This window comes from Hippopotamus amphibius, unplaced genomic scaffold, assembly GCF_030028045.1.
Source record: "Hippopotamus amphibius kiboko isolate mHipAmp2 unplaced genomic scaffold, mHipAmp2.hap2 H_1, whole genome shotgun sequence".
In the NCBI taxonomy this organism is placed as follows: Eukaryota; Metazoa; Chordata; class Mammalia; order Artiodactyla; family Hippopotamidae; genus Hippopotamus; species Hippopotamus amphibius.
Window position 1 is genome coordinate 2,235,370 of NW_026648280.1, and position 26,270 is coordinate 2,261,639.

Consider the following 26,270-nt stretch of genomic DNA (forward strand, 5'->3'; position numbering starts at 1 on the left):
CTCGATGCAGATAAGCCTGTGGGGGCTGACCCAGATCAGGGGTTGTGAGAAGCCCAATTTATTTCTGACATGCACCTGGGGATAGAGGGGTCTGAGGACATTAGGAGGAGCTAAAGATGCCTGGCACCAGGATGTCACCCGCAGAGTGAGCTGCATAGGAATGGACAGCTCCCCTCTTCACATCTTTCAGTGGACCAGAGGTAGGGCAGCTCCTAATCCCCACTTTACAGAGGAGGAAACAGGTCTGGGGAGGAGTGTTTGCCTGTGGGTCCTTGCACTAATCAGGGATACAGAATTTAAACCCAGGCAGCCTGGATGAGAACTTATGGAGTCGGACCACTGACCTCTTCATTCCTCCCCACCCCAGCCAGGCTTTGGGACGCAAAGAAAAGACTAGTCCATCCTGATGAAATCTTGTCTCCATCTGCTCCAACCCACCAACTTCCACAGTGAAATAAACCAGCAAGGCTTTAACGTATTCTTCAGTGACTGAACTCAAGAATGTGATGGAGACTGTTAACAACGCAGATTATATTTTAAAAGTATCCATTGCCAGTATTGAAAATTACTCCATAAAGCAAAGTCACTCAAGTTATTAAAAAATGAGTGAAATTCCAACATATATCGTTTCATTGTTCTATTTGTTAAAGAAAATAGCCAAAGGTCAATAAAGAAAACGATTTGAGCAGACATTTTAACAAAAGATACACAGATAGCAAATGAACATCTGAAAAAATGCTCATCATGAATCCTTATAAAAACTCAATTAAACACAAAAAGTGATGTAACTCTAAAAACAATTAAAAGGCTAAAATTAAAACAACTGATAAACCAAGTATTCAGTAGCATATAGAGAAATAGAATTCTCATACATTGCTGGTAAGATGCCAAAGGTACAATCATTTTACGTCACAATATGTTTGTTTTTTCAAAGGTAAACAGTTGTGGGACTTCCCTGGTGTTCCAATGGTTAAGAATTCCCCTTCCAGTGCAGGGGATGGGGGTTCTATCCCTGGTCTTGGAACTAAGATCCCACATGTCACAGGGCAATTAAGCCCACAGGCTGCAGCAAAGAGCCTGCGTGCCTCAACGAAGGCCCAGCACAGCCAAAAAAAAAAAAAAAAAAAAAAAAAAGGAAAACAGTTGTGACTCACATTACATTCTAAGTTACTCACAAAAAGATAAAAGAAACATTCATATAAAGAACTAACACAATTTTTATACCAGCTTTATTTTCAGAAGTCAAAATCTAGAAACAAGCCAAATACCCATAAAAAGAATGGATAAACTAACCATGGCATATTGAAAAATATTACTCAGCCAGAAAGACAAAACAAAAAAACAAAAAGCAAACAAAAAAAACAAAAGCACTATATATCAGTGATGAATCTCAAAGTAATTATGATACATAAAGGAAAACAAAAAATACGGTAAACAGCATATGATTCCAATAATATAAATTCAAGAAAATGCAAGGTATCTATTGGAAGGAAAGTAAATCAATGGTTACTTGGAGAGGTGAGAATGGCAAGGAGATTCTACCAGGAATGAGGTAAATATACCATGACAGATATGGTCACTATTAGGGCTATGACGATGGTCTCAGAGGTTCACGCCTATGTCAAAACTTAACAAATTGTATACTTTAAATACATTCAGTTTAGCACATGTAAATTATACCTTAGTAAAGCTTTAAAAAATAGCTCAAGATTTAAAGATTTCTATGTCCCAGTCTTTCCGGAAAATAGGTTTGGCAACCTTATACTGATTCCACTCTCTCTCTCCTTATGTCGGGGGGGTTGGGGGGGGGGCAGTCAGTCTTGCCTCAGTGGAAGCAAATATGGTGAGCAATAAAGAACATTTCCACTTGAAGTCAACAGGAATGATGCCTGGGTCACAAGAACCACATCCGTGGACTATAACCCCATTTTCCTCTTACTTCCTGCCCAAGCAGTAATGGCCTTGAAAGGCTAAAGGAATCCATAAAACCATTCAATTATTTTTATTTTCTCTGATGACTTCAGCTACACAAGATAAACATGCCTGGAGGTACTAAGATTTGTGTACAAACTGATTCTCCAGTTATTTTTACATCGACATCTGTGGATGCATTTTTAGAAGCGGCACATTCCACTAGTTGGCTGCAGCCTCTTCCTCTCTCTCCTATTAAACCAGTGTTTCCGTACCAATTATGGTTTCTCCTGGACCCAACGGTCTTGCAATCAATGACACTAGGCCAATAAATTGTGTCCATCAGGGAATATGGCTCTCTGTAGACCTGGGGAAGATATCCCTCAACAGTGCTGAAACACCCTGTCATCTCTCCTTTGAGTAAGGGAAAAAATTCATGCTGCTCTCAGAAGCACTTGAGATTCTCACAGCTGCCCACTTTTCAGGGTCACCTCAGAGACTCCTAGAACACAAAGCCTCCAGGCTTCAAATGAAAACCAGAAATCCCCACAGTCTTTCCCAGGAGGCTGTGAACAGCAATGCTTGGTCAAAACTGGCAAGCTATTGTCTACCATCACACTGTCCCTCCTCAGACAGAAATTTTGAGACCCCTAAAAATTGTTCTCCCCTTTATGCTTACATAGCACAAATCTATGTATAAACTACCTGCACAGTAAACAGAACGTCCAAGATTAAAGAGGACTTACAGAGCTTGCAAGGCCTTGATTATTGTACAAGCCAAAACAATCTGCAGCAGGGAGTTACCCAGTTCATGATTTGAAAGCTGGAAAAACTTATTACAGTATCATGTGAGAGTAACACATCCCTGTGTTGTATTCTCTCCCAGCTGCCAGCTGAACTTCCGATACTTTCTGTGCCAACACTGACCAGGTCCATGTTCAAGATAGTCAGGGAGGAGTGAAAGCTGATGCCATGAGGGCTCAGATGACTCCTAACTTGGCTAGTGCATGGGAGGGTAAAGGTCAGCCTCCCCGAGCACAATGGGTTGGTGACTGATGCACACCATGTGGACCTGCCAGGTGGTAGAGGTGAAATGGCCTTGACCACAGAGATGGCAGTGACATAAATCTGGGAAGAGCCCTGCACAGGTTAGAGAGTATAACATAGCCACACATTTCCCACGTGTGGGAATTATAGGGAATCTCCCCACTGTGCATGCTCAGATGTCTGAGTTAATTCAGACAGATGGCTCCTTGGTTTCTCTGGTATCCTTACATTGAACAAGAAAACTACACATCCCCTATACATCTAAGGCCTTTCTCTAGTGTGAACTCTCTGATGTTGAGAAAGGGTAGATTTTCGCATAAAAAATTTCCCACATTCCCTACACTCATAAGGCCTTTCTCCAGTGTGACCTCTCCGGTGTTGACTAAATTGGGAACTATCCCTAAAGGATTTCCCACATTCACTGCACACATAAGGCCTTTCTCCCGTGTGAACTCTCTGATGGTAACGGAGTTTGGAGCTGGATATAAAAGACTTCCCACATTCACTGCACTCATAAGGCCTATCTCCTGCATGAACCCTCTGATGATAACGAAGGGTGGAACTAGAGGTAAAAGATTTCCCACATTTGCTGCACTCATAAGGCCTCTTGCCTGCATGAACTCTCTGATGATAAGAGAGGGTGGCACTACTGGTAAAAGATTTCCCACATTCACTGCACACATAAGGTCTTTCTCCTGTGTGAACTCTCTGATGTCGAATCAGTATAGAGCTATTGGTAAAAGATTTTCCACATTCATTGCACTGATAAGGCTTTTCTCCCCTGTGAACTCTCTGATGATAACCAAGGCCAGAGATAGAGGTAAAAGATTTCCCACATGCACTACACTCATAAGACCGTTCTCTATTATGAATTTTCTGGTGTGTTGAAAGTGAAGATTTTTGGCTAAAAGATTTCCCACATTCACCACACTCATATGGTCTTTCTCCAGTGTGAGCTCGCCGGTGTTTATTGAACTGTGATCTATCCTTAAAGGATTTCCCACATTCACTGCACTTATAAGGCCGTTCTCCAGTGTGCACTCTGTGGTGATAACGGAGGCTGGCACTAAAAGTAAAAGACTTCCCACATTCACTGCATTCATAAGGCCTTTCTCCTGTGTGAACTCTCTGATGATAACGGAGGGTAGAACTAGAGGTAAAAGATTTCCCACATTCATTGCACTCATAAGGCCTTTTTCCTGCATGAACTCTCTGATGATAACAGAGCGTGGAGCTAGAGGTAAAAGATTTACCACATTCACTGCACACATAAGGCTTTTCTCCTGTATGAACTCTCTGGTGCTGAATGAGTGTCCACCTATTGTTAAAAGATTTCCCACATTCACTACACTTGTACGGCCTTTCTCCTGTATGAATTCTCTGGTGTAAAAGGAGATTATTCCTTCGGATAAAGGATTTCCCACATTCGCTACACTCGTAAGGTCTTTCTCCAGAATGAACTCTCTGATGATAATGCAGGTCAGACCTAGAGATAAAAGATTTCCCACATTCACTGCACTCATAAGGCCTTTCTCCCGTGTGAATTCTCTGATGATAACGGAGGGCAGAGCTAGTGGTAAAAGATCTCCCACATTCATCACACCCATAAGGCCTTTCCCCAAGGTGACCTCGTTCATGATACTGGAGAGTGGAGCTACAGGAAAAAGATTTTCCACATTTATTGCAAACATAAGGCTTTTCTCCTGTGTGAATTCTCCGGTGTCGTATGAGTGTCCACCTATTGTTAAAAGATTTCCCACATTCACCACACTCATAAGGTCTTTCTCCGGTGTGTACTCTATGATGATAACGAAGGCTGGAGCTAAAGGTAAAAGATTTCCCACATTCACTACACTCATAAGGCCTTTCTCCTGAGTGAACTCTTAGGTGTATAATTAGGTTATTTTTTCGGGTAAAGGACTTCCCACATTCACTACACTCATAAGGTCTTTCTCCAGTGTGAACTCTGTGATGATAACGGAGAGCAGTACGAGTGATAAAAGATTTCCCACATTCACTGCACTCATGAGGCCTTTCTCCCGAATGAACTCTCTGATGATAACGGAGGTCGGAACTAGAGATAAAAGATTTCCCACAATCACCACAGGCATAAGGTCGTTCTCCTGTGTGTGATCTCTGATGATAACTGAGTGCAGACATAGAAGTAAAAGATTTCACACACTCACTACATTTATAAGGCCTTTCTCCAGTTTGAAATCTCCTATGTGGAATGAAAACTGAACTATGGCTAAGAGATTTCGAACACTCACTGCACACGTAACTGTTTTCTCCACTGCGCCATGGGTGGGGATAAATGAGGACAGATTTGTAGTTTAAGGATTTCCCACATTTGCTGCACTTGTACTGCCTTGTCCCAGTATGAATGCTTTGATGTTGACTGAGGGTTGAGCTTCGCCTAAAGGATTTTCCACATTCACCACACACATGAAGCCTTTCTCCAGCGTGGACTCTCTGGTGCACAACAAATGAGGATTTGTACCTGAATGTTTTCCCACACTCACTGCACACAAAACAAGGTCTTTCAGTGTGGACACCTTGGTCCTGAACAAGTGTGTGTTTGGGGCTGAGGGCTTTCTTGCCTTCTCCCCAGGTGTGATTACTTTTCTTGCCTTGTGAAGTTGACCTGCACTGGGTGATTGTGTTTGGCTTCCCCACAGTATGAGTGGACTGTTGCTGCAGATGTCCCACAATGGGCAGGAAGTCCTTTTCAAACTCCCCACAGGCAAATGGCTTCTGCGACACATGGAATCTGCAGCTCTTCACAAATGAGGCCTTGTCCACACTGTTTCTGAGAGTTTTCTCTCCCCTATGCTGTTCCTGGTGCTGTTGAAATTTTGCACTAAAATAAAATCGTTTTGCACATGCTCCACATCTCAACAGTTTCTGGCTGTGTTGTTTTTCCTGGTGCTCAGCCAAGTGAAAAATGTCTCTCAAGACTGGACCACACATCTCACAGGGGTGAGTCTTCTGGGAAGACAAAGCTGCCTTGAGAGTCCTAGCATGTGACACTCCTAGAGAAGCGATCTGTTCAGAAGGTGCCTCTGCATCCTCTGTTCCACAGCAGCAACCTGAACAGAAAGAAATTCTGGTCAAGTATATGTCGACTACGAGGGAGGGTCCAGCTCATCACAAGTGTGCATCTGTCTCATCTAGGTATGAGTCTATGAGATGCTTTTCAAGATACAGGAGTTGGATTTCAGCTGAAAGGACAGCCGACTGTTGTGCATTACGGAGCCTCAAAGTCACAGAATAGTGGAGACATTACCAGGGGAAGGAAACAAAGACAGGATATGACACAAGGAAGAGAGGCAGGGTCTACAACTCATTTCTCTCCCAATGGCTTCCTGCAGGACTTTTCTGCTGCTGACGTAAGACTGGGTTGAAACGTGCATCTGAGCCCATTAAAATCCCACAGCAACATATTAGCTGCTACTCAAAGTTAATTTAGGGAAATGTGAACATATCATAGCACAACCAATGTTGATGAATACTACAGAAAGAGTGGTGAGAGAAAAGGGGGAGATGTGGAGTCCAGAGAGGTGAAAATTATCCCTGGGCTGGAAGTCACAGTAGGAATGACAACTAGGTAGAAGTGACAAGTCAGCCAAGCAGAAAAGGAAAGACAGAAGATATGGCCACTGGAAATGGCACCTAAACCCTGGTTGAACAAAGACAGGTTCCTGGTATGATGTGAACACAGACTAATGTCATACTTTCCTCAGCTGCCATTCACCAGGACCAGGCATCCCCTTAGCCCACCTTGCCACGACTGGAGTCATGCCCATCCTTGGACATTTGTAAGCCCGAGTTAAGCAACTACACAGCACATGCAGGATACAAATCCTAAGGGAAAAACAGGACAGATGAATGACTTCTACTGCTGCAAAGCAACTCAGCACATAACAGACCCATAAAAGAGACCTAGGAGAGTGATGGCAGCATAACAGCAAGGGACACCAGCCTTCACCACCAACACAAAACAGGCAGCTAACTGCAAACGAAACTGGCCCTTGCAGGACTCAGGAATCCAATTATGACACTGCAGCAATACACTGGAAATTGAAGAATACAATAACCACACAAAAAGGATAGCTGGGGACAGCAGCTTAACAGACACATGGAGATGGACAGGAAACAAGCTGAAGTGTGCGGACTATGTGTATTAGCTAAACAGTAGTTGTCATCACATTCTTCAATGGCCTGCTCTGCAGAGGACCCCAGGAGCCTTTGCTTCAGAGAACCTCAACAGGTCCCAGTACATCTATAGACCCCACCATCTGCACAGCAGAGAAGGGCAAGTGCTTACAGGTGTGGACCCCAGCAGCCTGCTCTGCAGAGGGCACTGGCAGCTCCTACACTAAGGTAACTAATAGCCACAACCACAGGGGACCTGCAAGAGAATAATATGCTGAATCACTCCCAATCACCCAAAAGTAGCTAATGCTCTATTTCAGAACCATGGCTGCCACCCCCCTAAATCCTGCACACACCCTAAACCCCAGAGCCTCAACTGCACCATGGATGCCCACATTCCATAATCTAACTCCACAGCTGTCACCTGAGTGCCTGTGTCTCAGGCACCAGATTCACAGCCACTGTGAATGAGCTAGTCCCTCAGACCCCAGAGACATTGTCTCTCTGTGTGCACCCATACTCTGGTCAAGGCTCCATCACTGCTCAGTGTGCAACTGCATCTCAAAGAGCAGAGTCAACACTGCTGCACACTGTCCAGTGTCTGGGACCCTAGAAGTGCTATTGCTCTGCGTCTATTCACATTCTAGAATCCAGATCTATATCTGCTCCTCAGTGCCTGCACATCAGACACCAATGCCATCACCACCATGAAGCACCACCACCCCACTCCCCCACTACCAAGAGCCAGAATTAGCACCAAGAGGGAACCCCTCAGTCAAAACATTTTCCTTGGGAAAAAGAAATCAGGAGATCCCCAGCAGTCTTCTCTACTACTGCAGATACCCACAGCTTTAACTATTGAGGACCCCTGCAGTCTCTGCTGACACTGACCTCAGGTGACAGAGCTGGACAGACACTAAGCCCCTGGGCCTTGTTGTAGTTGGAACAGCCACCACCCACCATGCTGGCACACTCACACCCACACACAGGTGAAGATCTTCCCCACCAAAACCTCACATAAAGTCTGGAAGAAATGACTGCTCCATAAAATATACTAACATCAAGTCAAGGCTACAGGAAACACACATAAAATAATAAAGGAAACATGACACCTCTAAAGGAACACAATAATTTATCAGTTGCCCCAAAGAAACGGACATCTACAAGCTGTCAGACAAAAAAAAAAAATCACAATAGAGGTTGTTTTATTTATTTATTTATTTTTTGGCCTCGCCACACGGCATGCAGGATCTTCCCCAACTAGGGATAAAAACCATGCCCCCTGCAGTGGAAGAGCAGTCTTAACCACTGGACCACCAGGGAAGTCTCTCTCAGTAATTATTCTAATGAAGTTCAGTCAGCTACTAGAAAACAGACAATTCAACAAAATAAGGAAAACGATATACAAACAAAGTTTTAAACAGAGAGACAGAAATATGAAAAAGAACCAAACAGAAATTATGGTGAAGACTATGATGAACGAAATGAAAACCACAGTAGAGCATCAACAGCTAACTTGAACAATCAAAACAATGAATACGAAACTGAAAGTAGCTCTTTGAAATTATCCAGTCAAAGGAGAAAAAAAGACAAAACAATTAAAAAGATTAAAAAAAATAAGTCTACATAAATTATGAGACATTGTGAAACAAAACAATATTTGCATAATGGAAGCCCTAGGAGGAATAGAGAGAGGAAGGGCAGAAAATGTATTTAAAGAAATAATGGATGAAAAGTTTCCAAATCTGGGAAAAGAAGTGGATATTCAGGTACATGGTACTCAAAAGTCCCCAGACAGATTCCATCCACAGAGGACTTCACCAAGACAATTAATATAAAACTTAAAAAGTAGGACTTCCTAGGTGGCACAGTGGTTAAGAATCCACCTGCCAATGCAGGAGACACGGGTTTGAGCCCTGCTCTGGGAATATTCCACATGCCGCAGAGCAACTAAGCCTGCGCGCCACAACTATTGAGCCTGTGCTCTAGAGCCCATGAGCCACAACTACTGAAGCCCACACGCCTAGGGCCCGTGCTCCACAACAAGAGAAGCCACTACAGTGAGGAGCCTGCGCACGACAATTAAGAGTAGCCCCTGCTCGCAGCAACTACAGAAAGCCCGTGTGCAGCAATGAAGACCCAACACAGCCAATAAATAAATAAATTTTAAAAAAAAAGGAATGATGGGGGGACTTCCCTGGTGGCACAGTACTTGGGAATCCTCCTGCCAATGCAGGGCACACGGGTTCGAGGTCTGGTCTGGGAGGATCCCACTTACTGCAGAGCAACTAAGCCCGTGCACCACAACTGCTGAGGCTGCACTCTAGAGCCCACGAGCCACAGCTACTAAGCCCAAGTGCCACAGCTACTGAAGCCCGCGCATCTAGAGCCCATGCTCCCCAACAAGAGAAGCTACTGCAAAGAGAAGCCCGGCATCGCAACAAAGAGTAGCCCCCACTCTCTGCAACTAGAGAAAGGCTGAGCAGCGATAAAGGCCCAACAGAGCCAATCAATCAATCAATCAATCAATTTATTTTTTTTGATTTTTAATTTTAATTTAATTTATTTATTATTTTTGGGGGTACACCAAGTTCAACCTGTTTTTATACACATATCCCCATATTCCCTCCCTCCCTCAACTCCCCCCCCCCTCCCCCAAGTCCCCCCCACCCTCCTCATCCCAGTCCTCTAAGGCATCTTCCATCCTCAAGTTGTATTTATTTTTTAAAAAAGTAATTATTGAGAGAATTTTGAAAGCTGCAAGAAAAAAGAAAAATTCTCATACAAGGGAACCCCATAAAGTGGCTTTCTTAGCTGAAACACTGCATACCATGAGAGTAAGATGATATGTTCTAAATGTTGGAGGGGTCTGGGGGCAGGGAGACTGCAAACCAAGAATACTTTAACAGCAATGGTATTCTTCAGTAATAAGGAAGAAAGACTTTCTCAGACAAATGGAAACTGAGGAAGTTCATCGCCACTTGACCTACCCTATCAGAAATGCTAAAGACTAACAAGTATGCTAACTAGGGACTTCCCTGGTGGTCCATGGCCTAAGACCCTGTGTTCCCAATGCAGGGGCCCAAGTTCAATCCCTGATCTGGGAACTAGATCCCACATGCTTCAACTAATAAGAGTTCGCATGCCACAATTAAAGATCCCACACGCCACAACTAAAAAAAGATCCCCCGTGCTGCAACTAAGGCCCAGCACAGCAACCCCCCCAAAAAAGTATGCTAACTAGTAACATGAAAACATATGAAAATATAAAACACAATGGTAAAGATAAGTATATAGTCAAATTCAGAATACTCAATTATAAATGATAAAAGACAAGAGTATTAGAAACAATTATACCCACAATAACCTGTTGATGGGTACCCAACACACAATATAAAAACGTAAATTGTAACATCAAAAACATAAAATGCATATGTGGAGGAAGTATAAGAGTAGATTTTTTGTATGAGACTTAAGTTATGTTGTTATCAGCATAAAACAGAATGTTGTTTCGTGTCAGCCTTGTGGTAACCACAAAGCAAAAACCTAGGCACAAAAGACAAGAAAGGAATAAAAGTATATTACCACAGAAAATCATCAAATCACAAAGGAAGACAGCAAGAGAAGAAAGAAACTACAAGACAGCCAGACAATAAGATGGCAACAGTAGGTCCTAAAGAAACTCTCCAATCAAATGACATACAGTGCCTGAACAGAAAAAAAAAACAAAAACCCAAAAAACAAAAAAACAAGACTCAACTACATGCTGTCTACAATAGAGTAACTTCAGCTTTAAGGAAACACACAGGCTGAAGGTGAAGGAATTGAAAGAGATATTCCACCACGCAAATGGAAATCAGAAGAGAACAAGGTAAGCTATACTTAAGTGAGACAAAATGGACTTTAAGTCAAACACTATCACAAGAGACAAAGGTCATTATAACAGGTCACTATATAAAGGAGTTGATTCACCAGGAGAGTGTAACAGCTATATATACACAGACACACACACTATACATTAACAATTAAGCAAATATGACCGGATCTGAAGGCAGAAATTTTTTTTTTTTTTTTTTGGCTGCACTGGAAGGCATGCAGGATTGTAGTTCCCCAACCAGGGGTCAAACCTGTGCCCCCTACAGTGGAAGCACAAAGTCTTAACCACTGGTCTGCCAGGGAAGTCCCAGCAACAGAATATTAACACATTTTTGGCCAGAGATGTATTAATACATCTTTTGTTACCGAAAAGCTATTGACTCAAGATGTATCAAAATGTTTTTAGAGAGTGATACGATTATCATCACCATGAGAAGTTGTCAGAGCTTAAAATTGATCAAGGGCTCATTATACAACTTATGATTGTCATTATCATTCACACTTTGTTTCATCAGGTTTTTGTTCCAGCCTTGTGTATGTTATAAATGCAAGTTAACTACTGTAAAATTTTCAAAAATGACACATAGCGAAATTTTGAGTGAAGAATTTTTCAGTAAGTTTTATGCAGATACCTTCTCTGACTGTCTGAGTGACATATACTAGTGTCTCAGAAGATGATAGTTCTTCAGAACATAGTTGATTCAGACGATGTGAATACTAGACCAACAAAAAGACAAAAAACCTTAGTGATTGATTCTGATGTGGAAAGTGAAAATGAAATTCATGGTGCTGGAGAATGCTCCTTTGCTTCTACTTAAAAGTGGATCGAAGACAACATCTCACAAAAATTAGAAGACTTTACAGATATGTCAGGTATAACAACTGAATGTAATAATCTGCAAAGGATAAGTAAAAGAATTAATTTTTGGTAATGACTTTTTTGAGTTGGTCACTTCTCAAACAAACTTGTACCACTAACAGAATGAAAAATCATATAAAAAGTATGTAAGGCTTTAAAATGGACTGATGTAACCAACAGTGACAGGAAGAAGTTTCTTGCATTAATAATTCTGGTGGGACAAGTAAGGAAGTCACACTGGAAAGAATATTGGTCGACTGATCCCTTACTTGAAACACCTATCTTTCCAAAGATTACGACAAGAAGAAGGTTCAAATAATGACATTTCTTCACTTTAATGATAACTCGGAAACTCCACTTCCTGCAGACAGAATTTCAAAAGTTAAACCTCTTTTGGATTATTTTCTACCAAAATCTCAATCAATCTATAACCCAAACAAGAGCTATCACTTGATGAGGCAATGATAAACTGGAGAGAATGATTCAGATTTAAAACCTATAATCCCAGAAAACTCACAACATATGGTATTTTGGTCACGATGGTTAGCGGAAGTGAAAATGGATATATATGAAACCATGAGATTTACACAGGTGAAGGAAAGAAACTGCAAGAAACAATATTATTGGTCCTACAACCTTGGTTCATGGCACCATATTTACCAAGACAAACATTACAACAGTCTGTCCACATTCGTAATATTGCTGAAAAATAAAATCATTGTTTGTGGGACTACAAGAGAGAATCATGGTCTACCAAACAAATTAAAGGAGAAATCTGGGACTTCCCTGGTGGCACACTGGTTAAGAATCTGCCTGCCAACGCAGAGGACATGGGTTCCATTCCTGGCCCGGGAAGATCCCACATGCCCCGGAGCAAGTAAGCCCATGCACCACAACTACTAAGCCTGTGCTCTACAGCCTACCAGCCACAGCTACTGAAGTCCGCGAGCCTAGAGCCCATGCTTCGCAAAAAGAGAAGCCACCACAATGAGAAGCCCATGCACCACAACCAAGAGTAGCTCCCGCTTGCCACAACTAGAGAAAGCCTGTGCGCAGCAACAAAGACCCAACGAAGCCAATAAATAAATAAATAAATTATTTATTTTTTTAAAAAAAGTGGGCAAAGGACCTGAACAGACATTTTATCTAAGAAGATCGACAAATGGCTAACAGGTATATGAAAAAATGTTCCTCTTCACTAATCATCTCACTGGTTATCAGGAAAATGCAAATCGAAACCACAATGAGACAGCACCTCACATCTGGTAAGTCGGTTACTATCAAAAAGAGCAGAGAAAAAAAAAAGAAAGAAAAGAAAAAAAAAAGAGCAGAGATAACAAGTATTGGTGAGGGCACAAATATAAGGGAACCCTTCTTTGTCCACTGTGGTTGGAATTTTTAAAAAATAAATAAATAAAGGCAAAATCATAAAAAGAGGGTATATGCCAGGAGCTGGGGAATACGGAAAATGCAGAGATGTTAGTCAAAAGGTACAAACGTTCAGTTATAAGATTAGTAAGTTCTGTGGTATAATGTATGGCATGGTGACTACAGTTAACAATCATGTTGTATACTTGAAATTTACTTAAGAGTAGATCTTCAGCATTCTTACCAAAACAGTAACAATAATAACAACAATAGCATAACTTTATGAGGTGATAGATGTTTAATAAACTTCATTGAGGCAATTATTTCACAACATATACATATATCAAGTCATCATTTGTACACATCAATATATACAATTTTATATCTGGACAAGGCTGGAAAAAAAAAAGAAACAAAGAAAACAGATCTAAATACTACAGGGACTTCCCTGGTGGTCCAGTGTGTTAGAATCTGCACTCCCACAGCAGGGGGCCTAGGTTCAATCCCTGGTCAGGGAACTAGATCCCACATGCAGAAGACAACTAAGAGTACGTATGCTGCAACAAAGATCCTGCGTGCTGCAATGAAGACCTGGTGCAGCCAAAATTAAAGAAAAACAAAAAAAACTTTGAATATACATATATTTTTAAAAATAAACACCACAAATCGTGCAAGAGGACACTGAAAAGTAGTTCAAGGTTCAGGTAAGTAATGACCATGACAATGCCTGCATGCCTGGCACAAAGAAATGTTTGCTAAAAGAAGAGATCAAGGGAGTTCTCTGGCAGTCCGGTGGTAGGACTTGGAGCTTTCACTGCCATGGCTCTGGTTCAATCCCTGGTCAGAGAACTAAGATTCTGCAAGCCATGCAGCTCAGCCAAACGAAAAAATATATATATAAAATAAAAATAAATAAATAAAAGGATCGAACCTGGGACACAGAGGTGAAATGGATCTAGACACACTGACCCAGACAGAGAGCGGGCAAGTAAGGTAGAATCCATTAAACTCACTGAAATACTACTGACTTGGAATCCTTTTCCTAACAGCATTCAGTACAGCAGGTATTGGGGTTGACACTGCAGAGAAAAGAAGAGGGCAGTGCAAACAATCCACTCCTGGCTATCACAGCAACTACCCAGAAAGCTTGGGAAGCAAGCAATGCCCACAGTCCACATATAGAAGAACACAGCACTCCCCGGGGAAAAGAGGGGTGAGGTGGAATAAAGCCTAGTCCAGGACACTGGGAAGGCTGTGAGTCTTACCCAGTGAGGATACAAGTGCAAAGTTCTCCAGCATCACATCCAGGTACAGGCATCTCTGAGTCTCATCAAGGAGCCTCCATTCCTCCCAGGAGAAGTACACAGCAATGTCCTCAAAGGTCACACTGCATTTCTATGAGAGAGACAGGGTGAACTATAAACATTTTCTAAGACCCCACAATCCATCTCATCACACATCTATCCCACCCTCATCCTCTTCCAGAGCCCTCCACCGAATAGGAATTTCACACCTAGGTGCTACTGATACCCACTTTATCCCTCAGGGTCTCTTTATTCACTGTGTTCAGCCCTCAGCAACACTGGGCAGGACGGCACAGAGATGTCATCCAAGCTCTGGTCCTGGACTGTAGAGTCCCAATCATCCTGTCAATCAATTCTTCTGGGGGCTCTAGGCTGTGACTCACAGACACAACCAAACTTAGGCTCAGGCTTCACCCTTCAGTCCCCAATAACAGGGTCCTGGGGGTGGGAGCTAGCAATTCCTCCCGATGTGCCCATCATTCTGTAGACTGTACCTCTCTCACATCTTCAGTCCCCACAGTTGCACTCCCATAACTATGCACACGGGGAAAGCTGCTTTGAAGGCCTCCTTTATACCATTATTGATCCTTGCTTCAATTTTAGCCCCCCAGAAGTACACGTGATTACAGATGCCTATGACCCACTTCCACTTTTGTGTTGCATTCCCTGTCCCCTCAGCTGCCACAACTGACCTCTCTCCCTCAACCTTCCTTGGAATCCTGGCCCTGATGGTGTCTGTTCCAGGCACAGTGACTCTTACAAGTGACTGTATTTGCTCCAGACCTACCCACCACCAAGATCAAACATTCCACACCCCACCAAAACTCACCACAAGATTCTGGTGAACCTGTACATTAATGAATGAGCATAGTCAGTTACCCATTCTCTTGCATATGGTTACCACATTCACATCTATCCTTCACCTGCATTTGTGTGCTCAGCAACCCTGATCAGGTGCAGAGCAGGGAAACCACTCATCATGCACCCTCCTCTTCCAGACCAGCGAACAGCATTGCCAGGATGACCTGCATTCCCCCACCTAAATGGGACCCACAGCTCCTCCCTGTTCCAAACAACTGCCACCTTCCTCCCCAGATTTCCAGACACCCATCTGCTGCCTCCACTCTCCTTCTCTGAAATATCTCAGACCCTGGACAGGGCCAAAACAAAACATCTGATATTCCCAAGTAAAATTAACCTACCATAATTTCCCCATCCCAGCTGAAGGAGCTTTCACCCCCCTTAGCTCCTAGAATCAGAAACACTGAGGTCATCCCTTTCTCTCCCTCACCCACAACATCCAAAAATCTACTTGACTCTTCTTAAAAAATGGATGCAGAGTCCAACCTTTTCTCCACCTCTGTGGCCACCGCCCTGGTCCAACACTCATCTGGATTATAGTAAATGCCTCCTTGGGGGCTCACTGCTTCCTATCTTACTCATATGGTCTGTTCTCTTTGCAGCCAATGGAACCTACTAATATCTGCATAAGACCAACCCCTTTCTCTTAACCAAACTTCTCATTATCTCCATAACAGATGCCCGAATTCTTGACAGCCACATTACAGGGTTGATTCTCGACGTTCAGCTCTTTGTTTCTAATAAAAAGGAAACAGAGTATACCCTGTCTCCAGCATAGTCATACCTCCAAGCAGTCAACATCTGTTCCTGTCATAACTTTTCACTGGTGTTTATACTGGTTGACAGAAACAAGAACACCTCCATGTAACCCTTGGCCTGCACTCAAGACTCTGGGCTGGATGTATCCCCAGGGCACCCATACCCAAGAGCTGGGAAAAAAACAAGGAAGAGATTCATGACATCACAATCCCAGACACCATATGGGTGGTGTCAGGAACAGTGAGTGACTGGAACATCCCATCCTTCTGTGTATAGGTTTCCTAAGTGCCTTTCACTCTTCACAATCTGCAGAGAGGGGTAGGCAACCAGGGTTGGGCTCCAGGTGAGGTCAGGCCTCCCCTGTACCGCCGCCCAGCCCTGGATCCCGGTGACCTCGGGCTAACTGACTAGCTTCTGGGCCTCAGTCCTCAGTGCTGCTCCATACCATTGCCCTGTGCTTCACTGTCCTTTTCACCCCCATTCCTAGTTCTCTTTTTGATCGGTTTTTGGAAAACTTTTGAAACCCTAATTCTTTTCTGTCCATTACCCTCCATGGCCTCCAGGTCCCTCAAAATGAAGAAACAAACTCTCTTTCTGCCAATCCAGGCGTCACTCTACCACACACTGTTCCCTGAAGGATCAACACGGACCCCAAGCTTCCCGAATCCTCCTGCCTCAGTCCCAACTCCAAGCCTTTGCACCTGCCGGTCCCTCCGCCCGTCCTCCTCTCCCACGCGCCTTCACACTGTCAGAAACAGAGCCCCACCCACGACCGCCTCACCGTCAAGGACACCGCGGCCGGGGCTGCGGGCACGTGAGCAGGCGCCCCGCCCTCGGGGCTTCAGTGTCTGGTGGGGCGAGGGCAGTGCGGGCCCGGAGGACAGGCGTTTACCTGAGGCGGGTCCCTCAGCGCCGCCGCCGCCGCCGCCGCCATCGGAGTCTGTGGGCGGAGCTGCGGGTGAGGAGGAGGGGACACAGGCACGGCGGGCCCTATTCCGGGCGTGGCGCAGGGCACTCCGGGCGGCGTCGCCAAGCCTCAGACCCGCACCTGTGCAGCGGGACAGCGCCTCGTCTTGAACCTTCTCAATCCCGTCTCCGAGTCCCGGCCCACCGCTCCGGAGAGACGACACACACGAAAGCAGTAAAAATGGCTGCCCCGAGGAGGACGCTGGAAGTCCCGCCCCAACGAGATGCGCACGCACTGAAATGCCGTTACCCTGACGTTTCATTGGCTCAAGTCGGCGCACGACCTTCTGGGTAATGTAGTTCCCAGCGCTCTAGAGGCGCCCCCGGAAGCGTGTTCTCCATCTTGATTGCAAGAGAGTGGTCCATGCGGTACTCTCGGGAGTATTTGGAAGCGGTCATCCTGAAGGCGGAGGGAGGGGCTTTACGCGTTGTGAACTGCAGCAGAAAGACGTAATTTCATACTCCGTGAAGGTCAGCCTGCTCCCAGGGAATAAAATTATCTGAGATGCTCCCAAATCTACTGATATAAAAGACTGAATCATTCCATAGAATAATTCAGACATAAAATAGCCCACGCATAGTTGGAGACATTGTGCTATTCCTGTTGAAATACGTGTAGCCCGAGGCATTAGTCAGTTTTGTAATTTCTATTACGGTTGGCTGGGAACAAAGGAAAAGACTGTACAGGGCCGTGACTGAGATGAAAGAAGATGGGTGTAGGCCACTCTGAAACAGGTGGACTAACAAGATCTCTGCCTCTAGTTCCCACGGAAAACCCTGTCTTGCCTGTATAGTTAGTGATCATGCCCTACTCATTGAGGAACACTTTTATCCATATAACATTTCTTACTGTATATCCTAAGATATACTCAACTCCATTTAGCAAACTGACATCTATCTCAGATGGAGACCAATGTAACTAATGCTGTTTTGGTTGGGGTCAGTGGCTACAGCTTTCAGAGGCACAGTATGTCTGTGTAACCGAACCAGGTTCGTTTGCCCCACATTCAGAAAACCAAAGGGTGAGATGCTGAGGTCTGCAGCAGAAAAAGGGTTTATTCCTGAGGTGAGGAGTCAGGAGAACTAGTTTCAGACCCACATCCCTAAATAGGATGGTCCTGGGATATTTAAGGCCTAGAGGAGGAGAGTAAATGGAGGCAAAAAAAAAAAGTAAAGAAATTGTGTTCTGCACAGGCATATCTGAGCTACATCTTTCTTTATGGAATGCATATTCAGAAGATGGTGGCATTAGCATGACCTAAGTGTGGACACTCAGGCCCAGTTGAATGGTGGGTGGTCTTGACCAGTTTGAAATGGGCAAAGCTAACTATGTTCCTGAACAACAATTTAAGAAACTGTTACCATAGTGACCCATACCTCAGAGATGTTACCTATAAGGTTTTGTGATATATTGTCTAAGCTAGGTGAAGCTTGGAGGGCATGTAATTTGCAAAAACAATTAAAGCAATCTTATTCCGTGAAGGCAAGTTGCAGGATATTAATTATAAAGCAAGTTATAGTTTCTGGAAACTAATTGATAACTGCCCTTGGTTTCATCTGCTAAGGGAACAACTGAACCCCATGATCTCATATTGCTGTCGGTAAGTAATTATCATTTTCCAGTGATTGCAAGTACCCCCTTGCAAGGGGAATTGAGATTATCTCAGTAAAACAGTTTGAAATGTAAATATCAGGAAATTAGCAATAGTATTGAGGCATTTGTTCAAAAATACTGTCAGCAGTAGCTCTGGGGAAATATCACGGGATAATGAAGAAAGTTAATACATTATAGAATTTTTAGCAGGGCTGTTATTCTTGAAAACATTAAGCAATACCAGCTCAAAGGGAGGAGTTGAAATGAATTTTTACAGTAACCAGATTAGTAAAAATGATTTTAAGACTTCAATATATGAAAAGTATTACGTTAATACATGTTAGTAGTAATAAAAGGCAAAGGAGTTATTAAAGTTGGGGGAAGAACAGGCAAAGAGAATTCACCAGGTGCTAATGGCTCACAGTAATTTCTAAAAGTGATGCTTATAAAAACACAATGTCCAGACTTCCTAGGTGGCGCAGTGGTTAAGAATCCATCTGCCAATGCAGGGGACATGGGTTCGAGCCCTGCTCTAGGAAGATTCCACATGCCACAGAGTAACTAAGCCCGTGTGCCGCAACAATTGAGCCTGTGCTCTAGAGCCCGTGAACCACAACTGTCGAGCCCATGTGCCACAACTATTGAAGCCCACGGGCCTAGAGCCTGTGCTCCACAACAAGAGAAGCCACTACAATGAGGAGCCCGTGGACAACAATGAAGAGTAGCCTCTGCTCTCAGCAACCAGAGAAAGCCTGTGTGCAGCAACGAAGACCCAACACAGCCAATAAGTAAATTAAATAAATAAATTTTTAAAAAACAAAAAAACAAAACAAACAAACAAAAAACACAATTTCCAAAATCTACCCACTCTTTATTCTAAATGCATTATTTCTAAGAACTATTTAAAACAAACAAACAAAAGCTTTCATTTAAAACAAATATTAAAAGGTGCTAAAATGTAAAGTTTTGGTTTTTTTTTTTTTTGGATTTTTGGGTCTTTGTTGCTGCATTTGGCCTTTCTCTAGTTGTGGTGAGCGGGGGCTACTCTTCACTGTGGTGCTCAGGCTTCTCATTGTGGTGGCTTCTCTTGTTACAGAGCACGGGCTCTAGGCATGAGGGCTTCAGTAGTTGTGGCACTCAGGCTCAATAGTTGTGGCACACGGGCTTAGTTGCTCTGTGGCATATGGGATCTTCCTGGAGCAGGGATCGAACCCGTGTCCCCTACATTGACAGAGGGATTCTTAACCACTGCGCCACCTAGGAAGTCCATAAAATGTAGAGTTTAATTAAATAAGGGAATTCCCTGGTGGTCCACCAGTTAGAATTCCAAGCTTCCACTGCAGGGGGCACAGGTTGGGGCATTAAGAACCCACATGCTCCATGGTGCGGCAATAAATAAATAAATTAATTAATTAATTTCAATTGAATACTTCACAATTTGTATCATGAGCAGTGGTGACTATTTGTCCCATCTGTTGGATCCCTTACAGACCCATTGTCTCCCCTCTGAAAAATTTTTTTATCCATCTGATCATTGAAATATCCCCAGATGCCTGGCATACAAAGCCTTCACTTACTTTCTCTGAATCTTTGCTCACCACTGTACCTATCACACAATGTACTAAAAAGGACTACCAGGGTGAAACAGTGGTTAAGAATCTGCCTGCCACTGCAGGGGGCCCAGCTTTGATCCCTGATCAGTGAACTAGATCCCACATGCTGCAATTAAGAGATTGCTTGGCACAAATTTAAAAAAAAAAAAAAAAAAACCTCTTTCCAGATGTGGAAAGTAATAAGCATGTGTCCCCATGTTTTCTCTTCAGGTGTCCACCTGTGTCTGTGAAATCAATGGACGTGGGGGCAGTAGGCTGACTCTAGACATGTTGCTCTTGCTCTGAGGCACCAAATGCCAATAAAAATTTCTTTGTCTGCCGACAAGTGAGATAGAGTTGGCAGTTATGTGATGAGGCTCTGTGGCAGATTCCCTCGGGGGAAGACCCTGATCATAGTGAGAAATTCAGGCTAATGCTGGTAGTCCTGCGGGCTATAAATGGATCCTGGCAGGAGTAGACACTGACTCTGGACTGGGCTTTGCTTACCTGGTGGTAGATGCAAATGCTCAGAGTGCAGACAAAGACCAGGAACAGTAGATACTGCACCAATATGGATACATTAGTTGTATAGAGAATTGAAACAAGCAATTAAAATATCAGTTGTCTGGGCGTCCCTGGTGGTGCAGTGGTTAAGAATCCACCTGCCAATGCAGGGGACACAGGTTCGAGCCCTGGTCTGGGAAGATCCCACATGCTGCGGAGCAACTAAGCCCGTGTGCTATAACTATTGAGTCTGCACTCTAGAGCTCTCGAGCCACAACTATTGAGCCCACATGCCACAAATACTGAAGCCTGCGCACCCAGAGCTCCTGGTCCAGAACAAGAGAAGCCACCACAATGAGAAGCCTGCACACTGCAATGAAGAGTAGCTCCCTGCAACTAGAGAAAGCCCACATGTAGCAACAAAGGCCCAACACAGCCAATAAATAAATAAATAAAAATAAAATATAATAAAATAAAATATTGGTCGTCTAAAAGGGGAGAAATAAGGCTTACATATCTGCACAAGTGTTTGCTCACCGTAAACATAAGTGTAAGTGGGGCTAAAGCAGTTGTCCCCACAGAACAGATTCCTTTCTGGTGAATCTGGGGAAGGTGGCGGGGGGGGGGGGGGCGGGGGGGAGGAAGGATGCTGGTATAACTGCAATTCTTGCCAAGGGAGAATACTGGTATAATTACTGTTCCTTTTTAAAAATTCCTCTTTCTTCTCCACTTCACCACAACTCCATCCCCACCCCTCATACAGTGGTCACAGGATCAGGGCTGCAACTCTAAGGACTGGAAGTGGAGAAGATTCCTAAGCAAGAAACTGCTTTTAACATCAAGGCCCTCAGAATTCCTAAGGTCCTTATGAGCCAGGATGTGACTTCACCTTTCTGACAAAATTGAAGCTAATAGTAATGCAAATATATTGCCCGGTGGTAAAGATAGCCCACTAGTTCTGCACGTATGTAATTTTAAAAGGGGTGAATACATGAGTTATGCAATATGGGTAATTCAAGATTACATTACACCTTGAAAGTGGCTCACAGAACAGAAGAAGCACAGATCCTGAGAAGCACAGGTGACAACCTGGACTTTCCTTTGGTGTCTGAAGTCCAGCTGCGGGGTCCTACAAGGGTCAGTCTTGTAGGACTGAGCCCTTAACCTTGAAACCTGATGGTATCTCAGGGTAGATGATGTCAGATTAAGTTAAATTGCAGGACACCCAGCTGGAGTCAGAGAATTGTGGAAATTGTTGTGTGGAAATCCACCCCCCCACCCCGCCCCATACACATTGGAAATTGGGGCAGAACCTTCAGGTGGTAAGCAGAGAACCTTGAGTTCTAAATTGTAAAAGAATTAAGTTGAGCCCATGACTATGCTGGAAATTTGGCTGCTGAAAAGTTCTTTTTTTTCCAAAGGGTGTTCTTTTTTTCACTCATGAGAGGCCTAAGGAGAATTAAATTTAGAGGGAAAGAAATAATCAAATGAAAGTAGAAAAAGGTGAAAGAGTGGAAGGAAGCTACCACCTTGTACTGTTTCATTGCTTCAAAACATGTACTAAACATATCAGATTCAGAGATTCATCTAGATATGTGTTATTTATCAATGAATGAAAGAAATGTGTCCTCATGTAGCCTTCTTTTTTTTTAATAAGTTTATTTATTTATTTATTTATTTATTGGCTGTGTTGGGTATTCGTTGCTGCATGTGGGCTTTCTCTAGTTGCAGCGAGCAGGGACTACTCTGTTGTGGTGCTTGGGCTCCTCATTGTAGTGGCTTCTCTTGTTGTGGAGCACAGGCTCTAGGCACGTGGGCTTCAATAGTTGTGGCACATGGGCTCAATAGTTGTGGCTCACAGGCTTAGTTGCTCTGAGGCATATGGGATCTTCCTGGAGCAGGGGTCAAACCCATGTTTCCTACATTGGCAGGCGGATTCTTAACCACTGTGCCACCTAGGAAGTCCCTCATGTAGCCTTCTTTAAAAGCCTTTATGGAGGAGAGCAACCAATAAGTCACAAAGAAAATGTTACATGTTATAGTAAATTATAAGGTGACAGGTAGGGGAAAAAAAAAAGATTCATGGAAAAGAAACACTGAGTACAATGTCCCAGTGCCAGCAGCTTGCCTGGAGTTCCAGAAATTGGATGTGATCATTGTTTGACATTGTTCTTTTTTCTTTTTCTTTTTTTTTTTTTTTTTTTTTTTTTGGCACACGGGCTTAGTTGCTCCGCGGCATGTGGGATCTTCCTGGAGCTGGGATCGAACCCGTGACCTCTGCATTGTCAGGCGGATTCTTAACCACTGCGCCACCTAGGAAGCCCAACATTGTTCTTTTTTAAAGATTTTTTTTATGTGGACCATTTTTTTAAGTCTTTGTTGAATTTGTTACAGTATTGCTTCTGTTTTATGTTTTGGGTTCTTTGGCCACGAAGCATGTGAGATCTTAGCTCCCCTACCAGGGATCGAACCTGCACCCCCTTCATTGGAAGGTGAAGTCTCAACCACTGGACCACCAGCGAAGTCCCTGTTTGACATTGTTGGTGATATACTTTGGTGAATTTTAATAATCCATGCGAAATTTGCCTACTGTGTGTACAATTCTATAAATACATCCACATGCCACTACTGCAAACCTCCTTTCAACAACTTCCTTAACTTTTCCTTCCTTACGAGGGCAGATCATTGGCTGCTACCCTAGCATCTGTCTGTATTGTCACCTTTGAATAATGATCCTCCACACAAAATGGACAGCCATATCATAGCACAACCCATTGGAAAACTGTTTCTACTCCTTTATCTTTCAGAGATACCCTGAATGTGGCTGTGATGCAGCCACTATCGACTTTATTTGCACGCATAAACCAAAATGAGCCAAGCAGAACCCCAGCTCAAGCTTTCGACTCCTCCCTCTGGCTGTGCAGAGCACTCAGACAGCTATTGAAGTGAGTTGTCACCACATTGGTACAGTCTCAACTACCTGTTCATGCAGCCTAGTTGTGTTCTCTAGACCTGATCTGGCTCAATCCTGGCTGTACATTTCTGCCTTATAATGGAATACAGCTGGGTCCTTCAGAATTTATGACTTGGTTGGTCCAATAGAACTCTCCTTACAGTGGATCATTTTGGATGCTGGGATATTTAATGCCCCATACTCACATGTTCTGTTCTTATTTTGGCACAGTGACCCATCAGGAGTTCTTTCAAAATGAAGTGTAAATCTATCCTGCAGATGGTATGGACTTCCTCCAGAGCCCCAGGAGGCTGCATTGTGATTCTCCAGCTGGGCCTTCAGAATACGATTCCTACTCAACTTGTGTGAAACTTATAGGATTTAAGATATAATATTGTATGTTAAGTAGTTGAAAAAGAAGTCACAGTGGCCAGTGTGAACTTGCATGTTAGTTGTTTTGAAACATCTGCTGCAGGACTGCTAGTGTTACTTTAGATTAGAAATTTGACAATGCACCTCACTGGGACAGGAAAAGCAAATGATAGAGACAAGACCTCCTGGGACATAACCATTACACTCAAGGACAGAATCCTGGAAAAGAAACCACTGGGACTTCGTAGGTGGCGCAGTGGTTAACAATCCACCTGCCAATGCAGGGGACATGGGTTTGATCCCTGTTCCAGGAAGATCCCACATGCTACAGAGCAACTAAGCCCATAAGCCACAGCTATTGAGCCCATGTGCCGAAGCTACTGAAGCCCTCACACCTTGAGCCCATGCTCCACAACAAGAGACGCCACCTCAATGAGAAGCCTGCACACCACAACAAAGAGTAACCCCCATTCGCCGCAACTAGAGAAAGCCCATGTGCAGCAACGAAGACCCAACGCAGCTGAATAAATAAATAAATAAATTTATTTTTAAAAAAAGAAAGAAAGAAACCACTGGATATCCCTGGCAATCCAGCAGTTAAGACTCTGCACTTCCAATGCAGTTCCCTGATCCCTGGTCAGGGAACTAAGATCCCACATGCCTCTCGGTATGGTAAAAAATAAAAGAAAGAAAGAGAGGAAGGAAGGAAGGAAGGAAGGGAGGGAGGGAGGGAGGGAGGGAGGAAGGGAGGAAGGAAGGGAGAGAGAGAGAAAAAAAGAAAAACCACTGAACTGAATGATTTGAAGGCCCTTTGCCAGAAGATCCCACTCCACTCTGCTGAGAACTGTTCCAGACAGACATTGCCAGAGTCCTGTTGGAGCAGAAGGTGACCTCCCACTCATTCTTGTCACGAGACCAGTTGCAGGACTGGAGATCGCTGCTAGTGCTGACATGCCTCCTTCCCAGACTTCTTGGGGTAGATTGTTAACTCCTTTCCTCTTTTCCCTGTTTTGTGCTAATTCTGTGCAATAAACCAAATGATTCTCAATTTAAGTATTGTCTACTTTGGGTATATTTCCAATCCCATTATTCTTACCTGGCCTTACTGCTGGGCCCTGCAAAAAACATCCTATCTTAAGGAGGCCTTGGTAGCTGTGCAAGTTTGTGTTGTGCTGTTTCCAGGACAGCCCAATGGGTGACTACTCATTTGTTTTTTTGTTTGTTTGTTTGTTTTTTAATGGTGGGAGTTTGGTTTATTAAGCTGTGCCTTAGTACAGCCGCTGGGGCTTGCGCATGGTGCTCTTAATGTACAAAGCCCAGACGTTCTGCCAATTTTTCTTGAGCAATGACACCAGAAAGTTGACAGCTAAGTGGATGTTGTACACAAGCTCATCATCTGTCATCTTCACATGGCCAACAGCCACTGCCAGACACAACACCTTTTTCATCTGGAACTTGATTGCGGATTTCACTTCATCAACTTTGGCCACCATGTTCTCATAGTGGGTCAACAAAGAAGGGAATTTGCCAGCCTTATTCAGGCCTGGGCCCAGGATTCGTGGGATCTGCTTGATCAGGGACTCTGAAGCCAAAAAGGCATCATACTTCTTGGCCAGCTTCTTGACCAGTTTCTTATTCTTGTTGAGTTTCTTCAGCGCTTCGATGTCCATGTGGGGGGTATCCACAGCCTTGGCCTCATCACAAGGCTGCTGGGCCCCCAGGACACATACGGAGAACTTGGGGCGGGGAGTAGACTTAAGCCTGACGGTGCCCGAGAAGCGTTTGTCCTTCTGAGGATCATAGTTCTTCAGGCTGATCTGAAGCTCCACCGTCTCCAAAAACTTCCGGCGCTTGCGCTGGTTCCCATGCAGAACTTCCCGCCCCGCCTCGTAGAGGGTGTCGCGGGACACTTTGCTGCTCATGGTGCCTCACGCCGTGATAACGGGAAAAAAGCTCATTTGTTGTTTTATTGTTTTCATGATTTATAGAGTTGAAGACGGCTAGATTTTTTTCATGAGAAGCCCAGAGGCAATTAATGACTACCAAGTTGTTCAGAGACTCGATGAGGCATGAGAAAGGGTTACTGAAGTTTCTTTAGTGCACGGATCTCTGAGGGCACAAATGGGAATGGCTGCCAATTTCAGTTTGG

The 26,270-nt window shown here is 43.8% G+C and overlaps 2 protein-coding genes and 1 long non-coding RNA gene across 3 annotated transcripts; 1 reads left to right on the forward strand and 2 right to left on the reverse strand.

Moving 5' to 3' along the window:
- Positions 1-883: 883 nt before the first annotated feature.
- Positions 884-17,326, reverse strand: LOC130842933 (zinc finger protein 418-like). The gene is made up of 3 exons (XM_057719510.1): positions 17,033-17,326; positions 14,482-14,611; positions 884-6,047 (listed from the first exon to the last, which is right to left on the reverse strand). The coding sequence occupies exons 1-3, from the start codon at positions 17,072-17,074 to the stop codon at positions 3,220-3,222; spliced, it is 3,000 nt and encodes a 999-aa protein (XP_057575493.1). The 5' UTR covers positions 17,075-17,326; the 3' UTR covers positions 884-3,219.
- Positions 17,327-17,448: 122 nt separating this feature from the next.
- On the forward strand, positions 17,449-24,838 carry LOC130842961 (uncharacterized). The gene is made up of 3 exons (XR_009050652.1): positions 17,449-17,577; positions 23,604-23,741; positions 23,981-24,838. It is a non-coding gene; the product is annotated as an uncharacterized LOC130842961 (long non-coding RNA).
- A 529-nt stretch (positions 24,839-25,367) lies between these two features.
- On the reverse strand, positions 25,368-26,068 carry LOC130842954 (60S ribosomal protein L10a-like). The gene has a single exon (XM_057719537.1). The coding sequence runs from the start codon at positions 26,041-26,043 to the stop codon at positions 25,390-25,392; it is 654 nt and encodes a 217-aa protein (XP_057575520.1). The 5' UTR covers positions 26,044-26,068; the 3' UTR covers positions 25,368-25,389.
- Between the last annotated feature and the right edge of the window lie 202 nt (positions 26,069-26,270).

Excerpts from the sequence above, each read along its gene's own strand:
- LOC130842933 (XM_057719510.1), bottom strand. The coding sequence starts at position 17,074 with ATGGCGGCGGCGGCGGCGGCGGCGCTGAGGGACCCGCCTCAG. Across the intron at positions 14,612-17,032 it reads CGCTGAGGGACCCGCCTCAG|AAATGCAGTGTGACCTTTGA; the intron begins GTAAACGCCTGT and ends TCTCTCTCATAG. Across the intron at positions 6,048-14,481 it reads TGCACTTGTATCCTCACTGG|GTTGCTGCTGTGGAACAGAG; the intron begins GTAAGACTCACA and ends CTTTCTGTTCAG.
- LOC130842954 (XM_057719537.1), bottom strand. The coding sequence starts at position 26,043 with ATGAGCAGCAAAGTGTCCCGCGACACCCTCTACGAGGCGGGGCGGGAA.